The sequence below is a fragment of the Cyprinus carpio genome, chromosome B1 (assembly GCF_018340385.1).
Source record: "Cyprinus carpio isolate SPL01 chromosome B1, ASM1834038v1, whole genome shotgun sequence".
Taxonomy (NCBI): Eukaryota; Metazoa; Chordata; class Actinopteri; order Cypriniformes; family Cyprinidae; genus Cyprinus; species Cyprinus carpio.
This window is the reverse complement of record NC_056597.1, coordinates 19763706-19785206: the sequence shown is the minus strand read 5'-3', so window position 1 is coordinate 19785206 and position 21501 is coordinate 19763706. Positions and strand designations below refer to the sequence as shown.

The window sequence follows — 21501 nt, the reverse complement described above, 5'->3', positions numbered from 1 at the left end:
TCTTTTTCCTCAATGACAATGGCAACATCGTTGTTGGAAACTGGAAGGGGCTCTTTCACATCTTCAACGACCAAAAGGATTCCAATCACCATTCCTTTGATGAAGTCCTCCCCAGGATCTGTTGGCTTCATGCAAAAACGAATAAAAAGGTGCCTGTGCTTTAGACATGTTTTGCTATAGAGTGTATCCACACAGAGGATGCCTGAAATGATGTGTAACCATGCCCATTGTGAACTAGTTTTTGTATCATTAAACAACATTTTGCTGCTTACCTCACATCTCTTCATCAATGTAGAAGGATTTTCCTTCATGTACCATGGCAGTCCCTGCAAAGCTGCTGCTCTCTTCCTTTGGTTTGATGCCTGCAAAAACACAATACGTGAATTCAGTTGATATCAGAACTCTGATTTTTGTCAACCCTCAAATGACGGAAACTGAGCTTTCAGTTCAAAGAGGTAACTTGAACTCTGGCCTTCTCTCCATCTACTCCATCTTACAAAGCCATTTTCTTATTTATTCAGTCTGTATCAAATGCCTATCCAAGTACATTAATTAGAGGAGGTTTACTGTCTGTCATAATCTACATCCTGGTCCCTCTCCTCAGTGGGGTTGCACAATTAATGTGGACCACAACTACAACAAATACGCACTTACATCCTTGTCGAGACTCTCCATTAAAGATGTCATGTCTTGAACTTCCTCGAAGCGTTTCAACCGGAATAACTGAAGAAGTTTATGTAGATGGCTGTCCAGACCCTCATAGAATTTATTGATGTCCATTGAGGTGAGCCTGGTGAATTCCTTGCCGATCTATGTGGAGAAGTAACATTACAGTTTTAGTTCAAGTTAAGTCACCTAAATGTTCACATTTCAGCACTACAACTGACATGTTGTCAGACATGTGACATACAGCGGAGACCTGTCTCAAGGTGCATATTTCATTAATATTAACTTCAACCTCAACGATCTGTGTCCTCAGACGGGCAGATTGGCTTGTGTGACAGGTTATTGAGTTTTATTAATGTTTACATTAGACTGATATGTCAGTGCTTTAAGTTGTCATGATAATTCATACATGCTAAGTAACAAGGCTGTAAGTTTAACAAATCAGTATGTACTACTATGATTTAAGTAGTTAAAAATATGTAATTCATATCAGTTCAAGCATTATTTCATATCATAATATAAAAGAGTAGCCTACAGGAAATATCAATTTATGTTTAATGTCAAATATTCTGTTAGTCATAACAGAGCAAGTTATTGCTTGCGTCTGTTGATTAAAAAAACATTAAATATTTCCATGTTTTTATATTCTGGGTCACATCAGAAGTCATCAAATTACAGTCATAAGTTGAATTGTTGAGGGTGTTTTTACTGTTATCAAATGTAAAAATGGGTCACGTTTGACCCTCAAAATTATTTAAGCATTACATAAATGTTACTTAAACAATTTTTAATTTTACTCCCAAATATTTCACTTTAGGAGCACATGTGCTCAGTGGGAGGAATGTTAGCATAGAGCCCTGCAATATACACAATACAACATTACTACTTTGCTATGACTAAGAAAAAATGTACACATTTTACCTGTCTTTCAGTAAAAAGGCCAGGCCATCTGACTCTCATTTCGGCCACAGGTGGCTCCTCTTCAACGATCTCCTGTCTTCTCAGTGCGTATGTGGCATTCATTGCATCATCGATGTAGGCCAGGTTTGGGGTTGTTTTTTTCATCTCCTGGACCATCTTTTCTCGATCTTCCCTCGCGTGTCCCCAACACCTCTTTTCTCAGAATTAACCTCCAGTTCTCGGCAGCCCACACCTTTCAATTTCTGTCTGTAATTGCCCATCTTGAACTTCATGCTATGTTTCCATCCATACCATCCAGATGTGGAGCCAGGTTAAGGCAAGGATGTTTTTCAACAAGTGCCTTAGCTACACATCCAAAATGTTCAAGTGTAGGGTAGGTCATGAATGAATATATTGTTTCAGCAAGTTTGAGCAGAATCTCAGACTTCATGTCCCTTGAAATGGACAGAAGTTCTCCACTTTCTCTAAAAGCATCATTCCCCTGCCTGAGCCTGAGCTCAACATCATATGAGAAGGTGGGAATGGGAAAATAAGCTGGCCATTGCTGTGAACGCCGACCTGCAAAGCACTCATTTTGGCTGCTCAATGAAGAGGATGTCGTCGGAGATGATGAATGAGCTAAAGAGGATGCTGCCAGAGATGATGGTACAGCAGAGCTAAAAGTGTTAAAACTTGAATCTGAAGAGACAGGGCAGAAAACGACTTGCAATGTCACCTTGTCCTTTGGTAGATCATCAACACACGTGACGTTACAGAAGTCTTTGAAATCCTCATCTTCATACTGAAGGTCAAATGAAGAGCATAACTGCAGTTTGTTTTTCAACACCAGTTTCAGGCCGTCAACCAAACTGAAAACTACAGTCTTTAAAGGGACATTTAACAGTTTCCTTATTGTGTAGGTGTATTTTCAAATGTGCACAATACTGTGTATCACTACAAGTCTCTGAAAAATTGCACAGTTCACAATTTAACCTTGCAGTCACCTGCTTTGAACAGGCTTGACTATGGTCTCTAGTTAAATGTTTTTTCAGAGATGATTCTGTCCTAAAGGAGCACACACAGTTTGCATAGACACAGGAAAGAGGATAGTTCCTTGCCTGATGACAGTGCTTCAGCTTATAATGGACAATTAGTGTGCGTTGGTTCGGCGAGGAGAAATTGCAACACTTCAAGGACCACCTCACTGAAGGGCCGTTGCCCCAAACAGCGCTGTGCTGAAGTGAAGTGCTACACTGAAGTGAAGTAATCCTGTACAGAAAAAATACAAAGAAAGAAAGAAAAAAACATATACAATCATTATCAGCAAAATTGGGTTGATTATTTTTCATGTAGTATGAAATACTTTTTCTTTTTTAAAGCGGGTCGACCCGATTTTAAACTGCATAGGGCTCCTTTTCCACTGGCCCAAAAAAAACATACACAGTAAAAGAAATGGACAGAGTGACGCTGTAGATTTAAACAGAGACCAGTGAAGTCTTTTTACAATTTTTTACAAAAACGTCTGCTACGGAGCCATAACGTGAGATACAAGGTAACGGAGCCTTTTATACATCGTGATGTTTCTTTAGAAATAAACAATGGACAAATAAAGTCTTTAAACGCTTCAGATGTAAAGTTATTCGCAAAGTGACGTCAAAATGAATGGCAGTCAATGGAATGCTAACGGCGGGTGAGTGCCAGGTAGCATCAAAATGGCGCCATAGGAGGTACGAGTTGTGGAGAGAGGCAATTTTAAATGTATTTACTTGGACGGCTGAACTGGACGGATTATTGTGAGTTTTTAATGAGTTTCTGCGCTTTTTTTCAAGTTGAAGTTGTTGTAACTCTTCATACTTTACTTTCCCCCTTGCAAAAAACCCACGTCTGATCTCCAACTGGCGGTCTGCGCGACCGTTCACCCCCACTGCTGCGCATTGCCATGGATACAGAGTGTAACGGCACACATATCACTACACATGAAAACATGTACGGGTATAATGTTCCCACTGTTCACACATTTTTCCATAATAATGAGGACGGGTCTCGCACCGTTTCACTTGTATAAGAGTATATTATCGGTGCCGAATACTTGTTAATGTCGAATATGAGGCTCAACCCTACATGAAATACTTGCTGTGACACTCCGGTGCTAACATGCTAACGTATTTCCAAAAAACGAACGAACATGAAATATTCATCACAGGTTATGTTTACGGATCATTTGAGACTGAGAGACATTAGACGACGAATGCACATTACCAACAGATGAACTAAGTTAAAACAATTTTAAATGTACTTACTTGGAGGCTCGGCTCCGAGGAAAAAAAGATGGCGGTCAGCTTGGATTTTCCCTCCAGAGTTGAACATGGCGCGTGACGTCACTGCGGACACATGCGTGTTGGTTGAAATGTCCACCTTGACCTATTTTCTGAAGTGAACTGAACGGATTATTATGAGTTTTTAATGAGTTTCCGCGCTTTTTTGTTGTAACTCTTCTTGCTTTGTTGTAATGGGCAATGAGTTCTCTCAGCTTGACAACAATAGTCCCTCTGACTAAAAGCCCAAATCATTTTTAACAGTGTGGCTATGCCTGCTTCCTATGTGGGGGAACCAGCTGGATGTGGTGGCTTTCTTTTACAAGTAGCATATACATTGAGATGCAACTGCAGAATTTCTCTACTGAGCGCTCCAAGGTAGCATTCCTGATTTCACTACTGTCTGGCCGTGCTTTGTCATAGGCAAAGGCCATATGGAATGCCAATAGTGTTATAAATAACTCTTACAAAGCTTTCACTAACCACTTCAAAGAGGTACTTGGCTCTGCTACTGGTGAGATTTGTTTCAGATCAACTGCTGTGGTTGTATCAAGGAGCCACTTCAACCAGTGAATACACTGTGCAATTCTGGACTGCGGCGGCTAGCGGATGGAATGAGGTAGCTCTCCTTAGCGCCTATCGTCAAGGATTAAATCTCTGTATCTGTGATCAAATGGCTATCTATGAGGATTCTGTAGGATTGGAGAGCTTCATGTTGAAAGCCAAATGCATTTCCCAACACCTAGCTGCCTGCCACACTGATGAAGCCGCCCACCAGTCTGTCTCTCCTGCCAGTGGCCCTCCAGTACCAGAGCCAAAGCAAGTGGATTTAACACGGGTATCCCTGGAGAAATGCAATCGCAGGCTTGCGGCTGGACTCTGCCTCTATTGTGCCGCACCTGATCATCACATCAGAGCCTGCCCCGTAAAACCCCCACATCTTGCGGTGAGTATCATTCCGTATCACTCCCATTTACCATCCTGGGGACAAGGTATGGCTGTCCACCTGGGATCTGCGTCTCCGTCTGCCAAGCAGGAAGCTGAGTCCCCGCTACATTGGTGCATTCGTGGTTGAGAGGCAGATCAACAAGGTCACCTATAAGTTACAACTACCACCCAGGTACCGAATTCACCCTTCATTCCATGTCACTCCTAAAACCCTTCTCTCCCTCCACTTCAGACACCCAGGAACCTGAAGAAACCCCTCCTCCGGAGATACTAGACCAGCCCTCCGAATATCAGGTCAAGGAAATCCTGGACTCGCGGCGACGGGGTGGCCGGCTCGAATACCTGGTCGACTGGGAAGGGTACGGACCAGAAGAATATTCCTGGGTGGCCTGGGATGACATCCTGGATCCTATGCTGCTGGAGGAGTTCCATCGAGTCCATCCAAGTCGTCCCGCACCCAGAGGCCGAGGTCGCCCTCGTCGTTGCATCAGGAGCCGCCCCTGGAGGAGGGGGTAGTGTCAGGGAATCATCTCCTTCACAGCCACCTCTGTCACCCGATCCCAATCGCCGGAGTACTGATCACCTGCACTTTGTGACATTATAATTTATGCATGCATTTAATCATTTTACATCCAAATTTAACTTGTTTTTTTTTACATGTATTAAGACAATTCAATATTGTATAGGATTTATTCAGTAACTACATTACAGTAATTTACAGGCAGTAATTTAATAGATTTAATGCTGTTAAAAATGCTTAAGTTTATTTTTCTTGATTTTTTTTTTTTTTTTTTTTTTATCTTGCTATTTTACATGTGTACATTTCTGAATGACCTTCAAAGATCCACTTGTGGCAAAATTAAATCGACTCTCATCAGCATAAGAGACAAACTCGCTCTCAGTATTTTCAAAAGGTTTATTCTTTGCAAAGAAGGTCAGACATCACACAGGAAACACAGTTGCAGCAGAGTGTGACAAAGAAGGGAGGGCGGTCCTCAGCCTTATATCTCTTTTCCAAGTCAAGGTTACAAACTCTCAGCAGCTGTACTTTTCCACACATAGAAAGAAAGTCAAAAACACACTACTATATAATTTCTCTAAAGATTGGTTCCCCCTATATTTAAGGCCTAGATGACCTCCTAGGTCATGGACAGACGCCTGTGGGTCTCCCAGTTGTTCCCCCTATCAGCCCAATATGGCCCTGTGGATCTCGTGTCACCCATACATCTTATGCTTAGGCCCCAAACCCATTTCTCACTGTGACTACACAGCAGTTCTAAGAAAACACATGCAGTATATAATGTTCCATAAGCATATAAGATCATGCAAAAAACAATAGAAATTAATTTTTCTACCACAATTTCCCCATTTTATCATTCATTGATCACTAATTAAAACAAAAATTCATTACAATGTTTAAAACTCTTACTACTTTACCAAGATTAAATGTAATAAACTCAAAATGATAATAAAGCAAATTTAAGATATTACATCACATTTATACTCTTCATCTCAGATTTTCATATAAATGATCACTCTCTTAAATTCCTCAGAAAAACATGCTAAGGCTTTTTATGTGGGGACAGTCCCTAATTTTAGCAAGAAACAGTATACGTATAGCTGGGCTAAACACTGGCCAAATGCCCCTTGTTTCATATACAAAGTATTGTCTTCTTAATTTGTTTAGCACATTTCACTGTAACTTCCACTACTGTTAGTTTCTCCATCATCCATTCTCTCTTCACCCATGTCTAAAAACCCTTTGATGTGACATACTAGACTTCATCAGTCTCTGTACTGAGCTGGATACAAACTGAAAAATACAAGGTAGGCACAATAACAACGATAATCCATTCAAGCCATACATTGTTGACAGTGATTTGCTATTGGATGTTATTACATGCCCCAGAAATGTAACCTGCTGCTTCACAAATTGTAGCTTCATCATGCTGACTTTATGGCCCTCCTTAGCCAGATGCTTCAGGAGAGTCATAGTATCAGTTACACACGTAGAATCATCTCGAGCACACAAGCAAAGGTCATCCACGTATTGTAACAAAGCGGTTCCAGCTGTCAGGGTCAAAGGTTCCAAAGGCTTCATTGTACCGAATCGCGATTCCCCATAGCGTGAATTTATAGCATCTGCCATCCAATTCAAATGCAAACCAAAATTGGTTGTCTTTATCCACTGGCACGCTAAAAAATGCATTAGCCAAATCTACCACTGAAAAGAATGTTGCCATCTTGTGGTATTTGTGACAAGATCGTATATGGATTTGGCACTGATGGAGCCCTTTGTCTGACCGCTGCATTTACTGCCTGTAAATCTTGTGGGTTGACCTTTGCCTCTTATCTTTTTCACAGGAAAAATCGGAGTGCGCACTGGAGAATCACTGCATGGCACTATTATTCCCTCTTTTAATAGGGACTCAAACACTGGTTTTATACCAAGAATTGCCTCTGGTTTTAGAGGATACTGATGCTGACACGGCCTGTAATCAGATTTAGGGGTGATTACAACCGGTTCACATCCTTTAATCAATCCCACATCATATTTGTGCCCCGCCCACAGCTCCGATGGCACTTCTCCCAAAGCCGGATGTATGTCTGAAGCACAAATATTTGTCATGCAGTGATTTTCCTTTGCGTTTTTGTCAATGGGTACCACAACTCTCTCTACCCCAATTTCGTGCTTACACTCTGACATATATGCTTCTAGACTCTCGCTGTGTTTCACACCAGCGCTTATCTCACTCCAGTCTGTAACATAAACACAGTTTTTCACAAACAGCCCTAACCCAGACCATGTCTGTTCTTTGGCCTTGGATAGTGATAAGTGAGGCACAGAATCTCCTGCCATTAAATAAAATTGAAGCTGTTTCCCTGTCAGACAAACTGAAACTGCACACACATTTTCTGTCCAAAATAATTTTTCAAAACTCAAAGTTTCCCTTTTTTCTCCCTTAAACCTTTTTCCAGTCTTTTTCACTATGACATGTGACGTGCAATGCAAATTGTTAGGCAACATAACTTCTCTGTTAATTGGCTTGGTTTGACTTTTAGTCAGTTCACACATCATTTCAGCCCAATCATGATTTATGATGTGCCATTCATATGCCCATTTTGGCTCTGCTTGCAGGCAGCACAATTGCTCTCTCTCTGCCAATCGGACACCCCAAGAGTCTGCAACCAGTGTCAAATTTAGCTTACACAATAGATCTCTTCCCAGGAGGGGTACTGGACATGCTGGAGTATAAATGAAAGCACGTTTCAGCACCTCTCCCCGCTCTGTTTCACAATTTAAGGGCACTATGAATCTTTCACAAACTGCATGTTTCGCCTGTTAATAACGGTTGACATGGCAAGTCACATGGTCGTATAGATGACCTTGAAACCCCAGAATCAGATAAAAACTCAATTAATATTCCCTCCACTAGCATGGGATATTTAGGCATTTTCATAAAAGCTTCACTTTTGTACATCATCGCACATTTATCAGAATTTTCATTACTCAAATCAGAAATACACAAAGAAATGCAAGCTTTTTCTTCATTGCAGAGAGCAGAATGTAAATCCGTGTATGTGTATGTGTGTGTGTGTGTGGTTAGAAAATTTTCACTTCCCTGACTTGTGGCTGTTGGTTGCTCACCCTGGACCCCTCCTCCCTGCTCTCCGTCCCTTGCTTCAGTCTGCTTCTTGATTTTGCTGGTCTTCTGGGCAATTCCTGGCCCAATGACCATCCTTCTTGCACAGTCTGCATTTGGTACACTTGTTGAGTACATGTTCATTGGTTTCGCAGATCCAACAACCCCATTTCTCAGAATTTCTTTCAGTCACATTTGAGTATCTTCCTTCTTGTCTTTTTCCTTTCCCCCCTCTTGCTTGCTGATTTCGCTGCACAGAAAAGCCCCAAGGCTTCGATACGGCTTGCACTAAGGCCTGCTGCCATTCTTTGTCGGTCTTGGCTTTAGCCCTTTCCTTCTTGGCTGTTTGCAGCTCCTCTGCGTGCAAAGCATGTGCTAAAACAGCAGATAGTCGTCCACTTTTCCATTCAATGTAGCTGGTTTTGACTGCTTGCGCAATCTCAGGTCTCAGTCCATTCAGAAACCAGCTCCGCAGATGACATTCCCATGTGCCAGGTTGATTCCCTCGTCCCTCTGGCTCCTCTAATCCGCTGTGTTTATTAAAAATCAGATATAGACGGTTGTAATAGTCTTGAACAGACTCCTCTCTGCTCTGGCAGCAGTTGCCAATCTTTGCTGTGTCCACACGCACTGGGAATGCTACTTTTATGGCTTCAGCCAGCTCTTCAACAGCTGTGCGGTAGTCTACGTTAGCTCGGTGTTCCCATTCACAGTGTTCTCTCCGACAGTCTTCTTTCTGCAGCTTTCCGCTCACTTTATGCCAGCTCGTAGCCCCCAGTTTCACTGCCAGCAGCCTTCTCAGTTCATGCACGGTGGGGCTGAATTCTTGGCAGAAGGTGACTAACTCTGTGGAAAATTTGTTACCTGCTTCGTCAGGGCTCGGCAAATGAGCCATCGCTTCTTTCGTATCAGTCACATCCCAGGGTCTAAAGACCAAACCCTTACGGAAAGAAAATATATTTTATTATATATGAACATTCAATATATTAAATAATTTTCAGTATATTGGTAATTATACAGAATAATACATTGTGGTAATATATTACACTATACTGAATAATACATAAGGAATTGCCGCTTTCCATATATTAGGGAATATATCGTCCCCTTGGATATCGTCCCCTTGGAATTATCTGACATTTTTGTCAATTTATTTATTCACATATTCTTATTCTGTGACAGCTTTTTGTGTTATGTTTTTTTATTTTGTGTAGTTTATTTGGCTTTTTATTTAAAAAACAATAAGGTTCTATCTACACAGTAGAATGGAACACAAAAAATTTGAAACTCAATATCACAAAACTACTCGGAATGCAGATAGAACCTTATAATTCCAAGGGGACGATATGTCAACATACATGGCGCTCATATAGTCACATTTATATGGAAATATATTATAGCAGTATATGAACAAAATTCAAGGTTAATATTTATTTTAATATATTTTCATATATGGAATTATATATTTGTAAATATATAAATATTGGCTACACATATAATCTAACACATATGCAAAATATATGTATCCAAATATGAGCAAATTTGTATGAGGGGCCGTACAAGCCATAATTCATTCTGGCACTCTCACACACTTACATTCTCCATTCACATACATATATTTCTACTCTCACACACATACATTCTCCTTTCACATACATATATTCTTGCTTTCACTCACTTACATTCTCCTTACACATGCATACATTTCTACTCTCTCTCACACTTAACTTCTCCTTTCACATACATATATTTTTGCTTTCACACACATACATTCTCCATTCACATACATTTCTACTCTCTCACACACACATACATTCTCCTTTCATTGATATATATATATATATATATATATATATATACATATATATATATATATATATATAGAATGTATGTATGTATGTCTGAAGAGAATATGTGTATGTAAGAGAAGAATGTATGCATGTGTGAATACGGAAGGGGTGTATAGTGGAAACGGAAGGCAGGTTAGGCGCGATCAGTTTCACCGGGACAGGTCTTGATCAGCATGATGGCTGAGGTAGATGAGGCGGCTGCAGAAGTATTTCAGCAAGCTATCTGGGTTTAAAAAAAAATAAAAAAAAAATATTATCATTGTGAAAAAGGTAACATGGCCTCGTCCCTTGAGCGAGTTGAGGACGCGGCCTCAGCCTCAGTCGTGTTGCCAGATACACGTATTATAAGCGTCTAAGGTTTTTTTTTTTTTTACTTAATTTAGGAAGTGAATAAAGTGGGAGGTTGCAGTTTTAGGGACAGCGATATCTTTATATTTTTCCATAACTCAAGATTTGGACTCATTGCGGTTTATTTATTTTTAGATTGTTTTTTTTTTTTTTTTTTTCAAATATCTGGCAATGCCAGCATAACTGACAGTAATCAAAAACGACCAGGTTTAAAACAGCGCGGGCAGGTTATTCCTGACAGGATGCAATTTGGTAACACAAAAGTAGTGATCATCATGATATATTATCTTTAAGACAGATGCACTGAAGATGGACAAAGAGGAGAGAATAGTCACGCAAGCAGAGAAAATACTGTACAAATTCATTGAAATACTTAAAGAAAACCATAATTATGGAATTAGGGTGGGGTGAATATGGATGTATTTCTGAGGATAACTGACTGTCTTCCGAAAAGTTTCGATAGCATTTTCTTTTTCCTCTTACCGTCGTTAAATACACATTAAAGGAGTGTTAATTAGCTCAGCGCTGCGTGCAGCAATAACTGAGGAAACGCTAGTGTTCTATAAGCGCCACCTGCTGTCAGAGATTGAATTTTCATCAGAATCAGAAAGAGCTTTATTGCCAAGTGTGTTTACACGCAGAAGGAATTCGTCTTGGTATCAGGAGCTTCCAGTACAGAAAGTACAAGCATAACTTGTATCTTAAAACATCTTATGATTTACACACAAATTAGGGAGTCTGTCATTAATGTAAAGGATGGAAAATGCCCTTCATTGTGTTTGCACTAATAAATGCTGCTGCCTGCCAGCTGCAATCACCAATAAAATGTTGTAACATATTTTTTTGTATATCGTCATAAATATCATTATCGCAAATATTCTTGAAATATCGTGATATAATTTTGAGGCTATATCTCCCGCCCCTACTATACACACGTGGTCAGAATTGTTGGTACCCTTTGTAAATATGAGCAAAGAAGGCTGTGAAAATAAATGGCTGTGAAAATAAATTAATGTTAATCCTTTTGATCTTTTATTTTAAAGAAATCACAAAAATCCAACCTTTCATTGGATAATAAAAATTAAATTTTTTTTTTATATCATTATGAAATGTTTTTTTCTCTGTCTCAAATACATGGACACAATTAGAATAGAATAGAATAGTTTTTTTATTGTCATTGTATAGCTTTACAACACATTTTTTTTTTTTTTTTTTTTTTTTTTTTGCTCTCACACTGAAGTGCACACATACACAGAATGTACAATTAACAAAATGCAAACAATGACACAGACAAAGTAAACAGTGCAATGTAAACAGATGTGCAGACAGTGCAAATGTAAACAGTTATATATACCAAATGCGCAAAATAGGTATAGTGCAAATGTAGCAGATATACAGTAGTGAGTGAAATAATAATAAATACAGGAGAATTAAGAATACATTTATAAATATAAGAACAGGGTATTGCACAGGTACACCAGTAGCTATATGGGTAGTAAGTGTATAGTCCTTAGTATTCTACCTACATAGTTCCCTGACCTGCACCCTGTAGAAAATGAGTGTGGTGAATTGAAGAGGAGAAGCACCGTCATGGAGCTGGCAGCTATTAATCTGAAGGATCTGGAGAGATTCTGGATGAAGGAACGGTCTCTGATCTCTTGTCAGATGCTCTCTAACCTCATCAGGCATTTTAGGAGAAACCTCCTATACTATTTTGGCAAATGGAGGTTTCAAAAAGCATTAAATAAAAGGGACCGTTAATTGTGTCCAATGTGTATTAGAGAAAAACATTTATTTCCTAATGATATTTCCCCCCATTTTGAATTCTTATTCTCCAATGAAAAGTTAGATTTTTGTGATTTTTTTAAATAATAGATCAAAAGGACTAACAATGCAGATTTATTTCCACAGCCTTTGATCATATTTACCAAGGATACCAACAATTCTGACCACTTGTGTATATTAACATTTATATGGGAACATGTACAGTATGTTACATATATATGTATCCAAATCTGACAAATATATTTTGTAATATATATATCCATATATGTATGTATATGTACCATAATGTATGACTATACATGTGTGTATGTACATATTAATATATAGTAAATATAATATAGTTCATATCTACCAAATGTATGTGAAAATACATTTGTACTATATATATATATATATATATATATATATATATATATATATATTTATATGTATGTGTGTGTGTGTGTGTGTGTGTGTGTGTATATATATATATATATATATATATATATACATTTTTTGAGACATTTAATTTTGTATGTAAACCCATGTGTTAATAAAAATGAATGAGTGTTTCAATAAAGCTATGTAGTAGTCTACTGTATTGTTTCTGGCTTATTGCTAAATATATATTTTCTATGTATCAATATATGGCTAAACATGGTTAATGCATATATTGCAGAATATTGAAAAATATAAGAACTAGAGTCCCATATATCAAAATATCTTATTTCATATATCACATTATATCTTCCAATATATTCACATATATTTTTGTTTCGTAAGGGTAATAGGGCCGTCAGGACCTGATACTTCTATCATTGGAGCTCTTATACTCACATTTTCTTCTTTTACTGTTTGTCTTGTTTTTCTTTTCCTTGTCGGGGGTGCTCTGCGTGCTATTTCCTCTTCAACTTCTTCATTGGGGTTTTCAGGAATCATTTCTGGGTCTTCCTCTATTTCTTGTCTGCGTTCTGCTTCTGCCTGTGGTGCTGTTGGTCTTGGTGGAGAGCAGTCGAGGTCAGGGTCCATTTTCACGGCTTGCAGCTCCGCCACGGGATAGTGAGGATAGGGAGGTGGTGCATGTTTAGAGACAGAAACATCAGAGCGGTTAGTAAGTTTTCCTTGACATTTTTCAATTTTCTTTTCCTCTTTTCTACCTGCTAATTCTTTTTGCATTGCTTTTCTTTCTCTCTTATCTGCTTCCTCTATCCAGTAATTCACAGTTTGTTTACATTTTTCACACATATGTTTCACACAACACCCTTTTAGTTTCTCGCTACCCTCTTCAACTGATTCCTTTACAGCATTCAATCTTTTGACACTCAGTGTTCCCTCTTTTGGAAAATCATGATACTTAATTAATTTCCCCATATCTTGCATGCATTTCTGGCCATATACTTTTTTCATTTGACAAAATACCGGTGTATCATATTTAGTAAGCTTGCTCTGGGACTTCCCCATATTGGCTGGTTCTTTCTCTGTGGATTTCCCTTTGGCGCCTAAATAATCTGTCAGACGTCTCTAACAGATCCAACCTTTATCCCAAAGCCGGACAGGCGGAGGGCTCCCTGCAGCTTCGATTAATACCCACACAGTTTCAATTCCCCTCTTAGAAATATGTTAACTGCTTGCACGTGATCTCAATCTCTGGACCGAAATCTCTGGATCGTTCTTGATCTCAATTTCTTACTCAATTTCCAATCACACCAGTTGCAGCAGTTTCAATTTCCCCCTTAGAAATGTATTAACTGTGCTGTATTCTCACAATCGCATTCTCCCCCAGAAACGTCTCAATCACGCCGCTCTGCTACCCACAGTTTCAATTTCTCTCTAGAAATATTTTAACTGTGCTGCATCCGCCCACGTGATCTCAGTTTCTCCTTCTTGATTGCGTTTCCACAGAGTCAGACCCACCACTATGGTTTATTCCCTTTATCTTAATTCCAATTCTAATTTCAAAAACCCAAATTCTTTAGAAGATTATGATTTGTCTCTTACCCGAGAGTCCTGTTGCCACCCAGGTTCGTTTTCTGATTCCAGTGGTGTCCCCTCCGGGCCTCGGCGGTCGGTCCCTCTCACCCTTTAATCTAGTCGGGGTTAGGGCTGAACTTCTGTCGTCCAGGATGTACGGTCACCGTTCCGCTCACAGGTCCAGAAGACACATCCAAGGAATCCCACTTTTCTGACACCAGATTGTTGTGGCAAAATTAAATCAACTCTCATCAGCATAAGAGACAAACTCGCTCTCAGTATTTTCAAAAAGTTTATTCTTTGCAAAGAAGGTCAGACATCACGCAGGAAACACAGTCGCTGCAGAGTGTGACAAAGAAGGGAGGGCGATCCTCCGCCTTATATCTCTTTTCCAAGTCAAGGTTACAAACTCTCAGCAGCTGTATTTTTCCACACATTGAAAGTCAAAAACACACTACTATATCATTCTTCTAAAGATTGGTTCCCCCTATATTTAAGGCCTAGATGACCTCCTATGTCATGGACAGACGTCTGTGGGTCTCCCAGTTGTTCCCCCTCTCAGCCCAACATGGCCCTGTGGATCTCTTGTCACCCATACATCTTATGCTTAGGCCCCAAACCAATTTCTCACTGTGACTACACAGCAGTTCTAAGAAAACACATGCAGTATATAATGTTCCATAAGCATATAAGATCATGCAAAAAACAATAGAAATGAATGTTTCTACCACACACTCTAAATGCATTAATTATTTTATAATAATATTTATATAATTTTTATTTATTTACTTGTCAGTATAGATTTCACTATCCTCCAATCTATCACTGGCAATCTAAACAATCTGATCAAGTGCCTTAGGTATCAGAACATTAGTCTCATCGTTTGTGTCAATCTCATTATGGTAGTTCTTCACTGGGAAGATGTGGCTCATTGGCACACCTACTTTGGGACTGCACAACTCCATCTGGACAGGAACAGAATGTTAGGTCAGAAAATTCTGCATGGCTATTAGACAAAATGTGATCAACATGTGGAATATGTAAAAGTATATTTTTAATATATCACATACTTTCTCTTTATTCTTCTTGCATTTGTAGATCTTCCTAAGATCATTTTTGACCGGAGGACATGCTTCATCCACTTTAGTCATGACAATCACTTGAGGAATCCCTACAGTAAATGCAGAGACAGTGTGGAGGTTCTATAACAAGTTCTCTCTCTCTCTCTCTCTCTCTCTCTCTCTCTCTCTCTCTCTCTCTCTCTCTCTCTCTCTCTCTCTCTCTCTCTCTCTCTCTCTTTCAAAAAAAATTGAGCAAATCTGTGGAAGCATTTGTTGAAAGGCATGTATAGATCCACATAATTGAACCACATACATTTTCTAGATCTTAATATACTGTAAACAATCAAGTGGAAAAGCTGAGACTTGCGACAAGTTTACTTTTGATTTTGTACGCTATATTTGTCAAATACATACACACACAAGGAAACCCCCATCCAGAAACATAAGCTCTTCATAACAAGTCCATAAACTTAGGCTGCATTTCCCAGAAAAAGAAACAGATAACAAATAATCCAAAATCCATAAATCAATAAATACAAATAAGGAAAAATTGGCTTTTACAATATAGGCCTATAACAGAAATCCTCTAATAATTGATACAAATACCTTGCTTTGGGACTTTTCATGTCTCATTATGTCTCCAAATACATTAGAAATTCCTTTTTAAAAACTACTAATCAATAGAAGAGAAACAGTAGTAAAAAATTATTTATTAGCACTTATGTTTGTCTGTGTCTCAAACTCAGTGGTGCAATCCGACCAGTAACCAGTTATGTAAAAGTATCAGATCTTTGCAATAAGTGTAAATGGTAGCTAATTAGATGCTTTTTACTTATAAATAGTGGCAGATACTATTTGCACCTCAGTATTGTTGTACATTAACAAGATGCAATAATACACTCTACACACACGACTGCGTGTCTTCCCACAGCTCCACATCAATTATCAAATTTGCTGATGATACTGTGGTTCTGGGCCTCATTTCCAACAATAATGAAGCCGCATACTTGGATGAGGTAGAGAAACTCACATCATGGTGCCAGGACAATTGTCTCTCTATGAATGTGAGTAAAACTAAAGAACTGATTGTGGACTTCAGTAAGAGACAGCAGCAGCCCTATACTCCTCTTAAGATCAGTGGGACCCCTGTGGAGAGGATGAGCAGCTTCAAGTACCTTGGTGTAAACATCTCCGAGGACCTGACCTGGACTACCCACATTCAAACTCAGGTTAAGAAAGCCAGACTGTACCATCTGTGACAGCTGAGAAAATTCAGGCTCTCACCAGCAATCCTGAAAACATTCTATTCAGGGGCCATAGAAATAGATTGACTCAGTGTATCTCAGTGTGGTATGGAAACAGCTCCAGTCAAAAGCCCTGCAGAGAGTTGTGCGCTTAGCTGAGCACATCTCAGGGTCTGCCCTCCCCTCTCTGCAGGACATCTACCTCAAACGCTGCAAAAGCAGAGCTGTTAAAATCATTAAGGACACAAATCACCCTGGTAAACTAAGAGACTTAGGAGAAGCTTCTTCCCCCAGGCCACCAGGCTCCTAAACTCAAACACAGTCTCTTAACTTCTACATGACTTCACTGAATTATCAGTAAGATACTTACTGTAATATACTGACACTGACACTTGCACACAACAATTTCTATAATTTGTATTTTTATTTATTTACTTTTTTACCTCTATTGCTGCTATGTTATTACCCTGTACAACCTGTTTGCACATTCTCCTCTTGTACATTCCTGTTCATCTTAACATTTATTAAGTCTACAGTAAACTGTCCTGCACATTTTATTTTATTCTTATTTTTTATCTTACTTTTTCCATACCATATTTTTTATATAATTTTCCTGTGTTTGTATTCTTTAATAATTGCACTTTCCATGGAGCGGACCTGACTTACATTTCACTGCTGGTCATATGCTCTCCATATAACCATGTGTGTGACAAATAAAAATCTTTGAATCTTGAATCTTAATAACTGATTTTAATAACAATGATTTTATTTATTGAAATTTTTAAATAGACGCTGACTTATTTGGACAACAAAGCCCTCCCTATAACCTGCCTACCCCTAATTAATACATTATTATTAATCACTCATTAAGCAATCGAAATTTAATGAGTTTAATCTCAACATTTTATATCGACTTTTTTCTTGAAATTTAACGACTTTAATCTCGAGATGGTTTTATTTTTTTATTAATGCTAGGCCCTAATCCTCTTCCGTAGTTTTTTTTAACAATCGTTTTTGTCTTAGTTTTAGTTTTAGTTTCTGAAAAATGACCTTGCACCACACTGCAGAAAGACACAAAGCTTTTTAAATTGAACAATGTAATAAGAAGAATCACAGAGCTACTACTGACTTGTTCTCTTGGGATGTATAGACGTGATGGTAGCTCTCATCAGAGGCTGTATTTATACAAGCAGGTCTAACATTCAGTCTCACTTTAAATAATAGATTGGAAAGTAAAAGAAAATGTATGAGCTCTCCAATTGTTTCAGAGGTCATCTGTCATGATCATAATGGGTGGAGGTCAAAATGTTCTCAGCATAAAACTACTTTTTGGAAATAGAAGACTTGGAATATAGTGTTTTGGAGTTACACATTCACCTCCTTGCAGATCTGTTTAATTCATTGGATCATGTGTTTTACAATGTGTTTGTGTTCTGTGATGGCAGCTCTTCTCTGAGTCTATATTTACCTGAACTCCATTGCTTGCCTTGTGCTGCTTTGAAATAATGCCATTTTGGGGTCTGAAAGAGCCCATCCTGCGGTGTTACAGCACCTGTATTGCCCACCATCAACATCACATCTCTTTCATAGCATCCAGCACCTGCCAGCTAGTGTCTACCATACTATAGTGCTATTTGCATATCACATTATTTATTGGTTCTTCCCAAAGAAATCTAAATATTTCCATTTTATTTTACTACACTTCAGTAAAATTGAGCACACTGAATCAACTGTGTATATGAATCATGGTCACAAGCACACTTTTTTTTTATATTATTATTATTATTATTATTTGCATAAATCATTACTAAATAGCCACAAACCTTGTAACTCCACATGAGCATGATTTTGGTGAAATGTTAATAATAATGACGTATAAGCCACAAAATCAATCAAGATCCTAGCATAGCATCAGACTCTGTTCCTGTCTTGTGTTGTGTTCTTCTCCCCCACATGCTCCATGACCCAGTTTTCCCTCGTGTTTGATTATGTTCATTGGTTTCAGGTGTTCCTCATTGTGTCCCTCCTCTAGTCCATGTGTATTTAAAGTCTTTCCTGTTTTGAGTTCTCTGTCCGGTTTTGAATGTCATCTTTATTACTACGTGTGTGTTCCTGGTTTTCTTTGGATGTAAATTAGGCCCTGTCCACATGAACATGGTTATTTTTAAAACCGCAGCTTTTTCTACATGGTTTGGCTGTTCGTCCACATGCAAATGCAGTTCCAGGTCACTGAAACTGAATATTTTTGAAAACGCCTGCCAGGGTGAAGATTTTCAAAAACTCCAGTTGCAGTGTTATCGTGTAGACCAGTGGTTCCCAATCCTGGTCCTGGAGAACCCCCAACACTGCACATTTTAGATGTCTCCCTATTCAAACACACCTGATTCAACTCATCAGCTCATTAGTGAAGACTCCAAGACAGGGTTCTCCAACCCTGCTCCTGGAGAGCTACCGACCTGCAGACTTCAGTTCCAACCCTGCTCCAAACACACCTGTCTGTAACTATGAAGTAGCCCTGAACACCTTGAATAGCTTGTTCAGGTGTGTTTGATTAGGGTTGGAGCTGCAATCTGTAGGACGGTAGCTCTCCAGGAGCAGGGTTGGAGACCACTGCTCCAAGACCTCAAATGTGTGTGTCAGATAAGAGAGACACCAAAAGTGTGCAGTATTGGGGGTTCTCCAGGACCAGGATAGGGAACCACTGGTATAGACAGCGAAACCGGCGTTTTTGGCTTGTGATGTCGGAGCCAGCGCGGTTATCTCCACCTACTAGAAACTTTTTCAGGCTTCTGATTGGCCAACATGGCTTTATGGTTGAGATTATATCACCACCTGTTGGCTTGGCATGATCTTGACAGTGCATCATAGCATGTGTTTGCGTTTTCATGTGGATGGAGATTTTTTTTAAAAACGGAAGAAGGAAAAACTTGCTTAAAGTCTCCTTGTTGAAGTATTCAACATCTCCTCATTCCTCGCTCCGCGCTCCCTCACAGTAGCAGTGCGTGACATACTCATAGTGAAGAAAGCTAAATTAAAATACTAGACAGGTAAATAAGCTACAGCAGAGGTGAAATGCAAAGAAGAGAATCAAGTTGGTGAAATACACTTTTTTGAATTGCTTCACATATCCTAATCCTTTGTACTGGGGACAGGATAAACACATGTATTAATGAGACCATATATGGTGGAAAGTAATATAGGTGGAAAGTAATGAATTACATTTACTCGCGTTACTGTAATTGAGAAGCTTTTTTGTGTACTTCTACTTTTTAAAGTAATTTTTAAAATCTGTAATTTTACTTTTACTTAAGTATATTTTGTTTGAAGTATTGTACTTCGCTACATTTAAAAACACATTAATTACTGAGTAAAATAAATAAATAAATAAATAAAAATTAGCTCCCTGGAAACTCCTGCAGTAAATAATGGGCAGCAGAGCAAACTGGCGCTAAAATCACAAGAAAGATGCAGACGGACAAAACAGGTGTTAGTGGTGCAGACAACGCTGAAAACTAAACCCCTTCATATTCTGAAGCTGAACTCGAAGGAAATGAATTGAACCCCTGGCCATATTTATGCTTTATTATGCAGTGTAAGCTGTGCTTACCTAGGGAGACCAAACTAGCAGGTTATAAAATCTCGACAAGATATCAACCCTTCGCAAGCATGTAGAGGTAAACTAAATAACTGCATCGTTGCATTGGTGGTTAAAATGAAGCTTTGACATTTTAGCAAGAGGTATTGCACAAATTAGCTAAAATAGCCAGTGGTGCGGAGTGTGTGATATACACTCACCTAAAGGATTATTAGGAACACCTGTTCAATTTCTCATTAATGCAATTATCTAATCAACCAATCACATGGCAGTTGCTTCAATGCATTTAGGGGTGTGGTCCTGGTCAAGACAATCTCCTGAACTCCAAACTGAATGTCAGAATGGGAAAGAAAGGTGATTTAAGCAATTTTGAGCGTGGCATGGTTGTTGGTGCCAGACTGGCCGGTCTGAGTATTTCACAATCTGCTCAGTTACTGGGATTTACACACACAACCATTTCTAGGGTTTACAAAGAATGGTGTGAAAAGGGAAAAACATCCAGTATGCGGCAGTCCTGTGGGGGCGAAAATGCCTTGTTGATGCTAGAGGTCAGAGGAGAATGGGCCGACTGATTCAAGCTGATAGAAGACCAACTTTGACTGAAATAACCACTCTTTACAACCGAGGTATGCAGCAAAGCATTTGTGAAGCCACCACATGCACAACCTTGAGGCGGATGGGCTACAACAGCAGAAGACCCCACCGGGTACCACTCATCTCCATTACAAATAGGAAAAAGAGGCTACAATTTGCACGAGCTCACCAAAATTGGACAGTTGAAGACTGGAAAAATGTTGCCTGGTCTGATGAGTCTCGATTTCTGTTGAGACATTCAGATGGTAGAGTCAGAATTTGGTGTAAACAGGATGAGAACATGGAGCCATCATGCCTTGTTACCACTGTGCAGGCTGGTGGTGGTGTAATGGTGTGGGGGATGTTTTCTTGGCACACTTTAGGCCCCTTAGTGCCAATTGGGCATCGTTTAAATGCCACGGCCTACCTGAGCATTGTTTCTGACCATGTCCATCCCTTTATGACCACCATGTACTAGGGCTGGACAATATATCGAACGATATGATCATGCGCATCTCGTCAGTAAAGCCGGTTCCATGATTAGCGGTAAATCCCCATCACCTGCTTTCAAATGGAGCTGCAGTTAATACACAGAGCCGTAGTTCACTGAGAAGCTACGCTA

General features: G+C 39.2%; 1 protein-coding gene across 1 annotated transcript; it reads right to left on the bottom strand.

Moving 5' to 3' along the window:
• Positions 1-5728: 5728 nt before the first annotated feature.
• Positions 5729-15621, bottom strand: LOC122135892. The gene is made up of 3 exons (XM_042716957.1): positions 15477-15621; positions 13273-15371; positions 5729-9413 (listed from the first exon to the last, which is right to left on the bottom strand). Exons 2-3 carry the CDS (start codon positions 13894-13896, stop codon positions 8514-8516), a joined length of 1524 nt encoding a protein of 507 aa, XP_042572891.1. The 5' UTR covers positions 13897-15371; positions 15477-15621; the 3' UTR covers positions 5729-8513.
• Positions 15622-21501: the final 5880 nt, after the last annotated feature.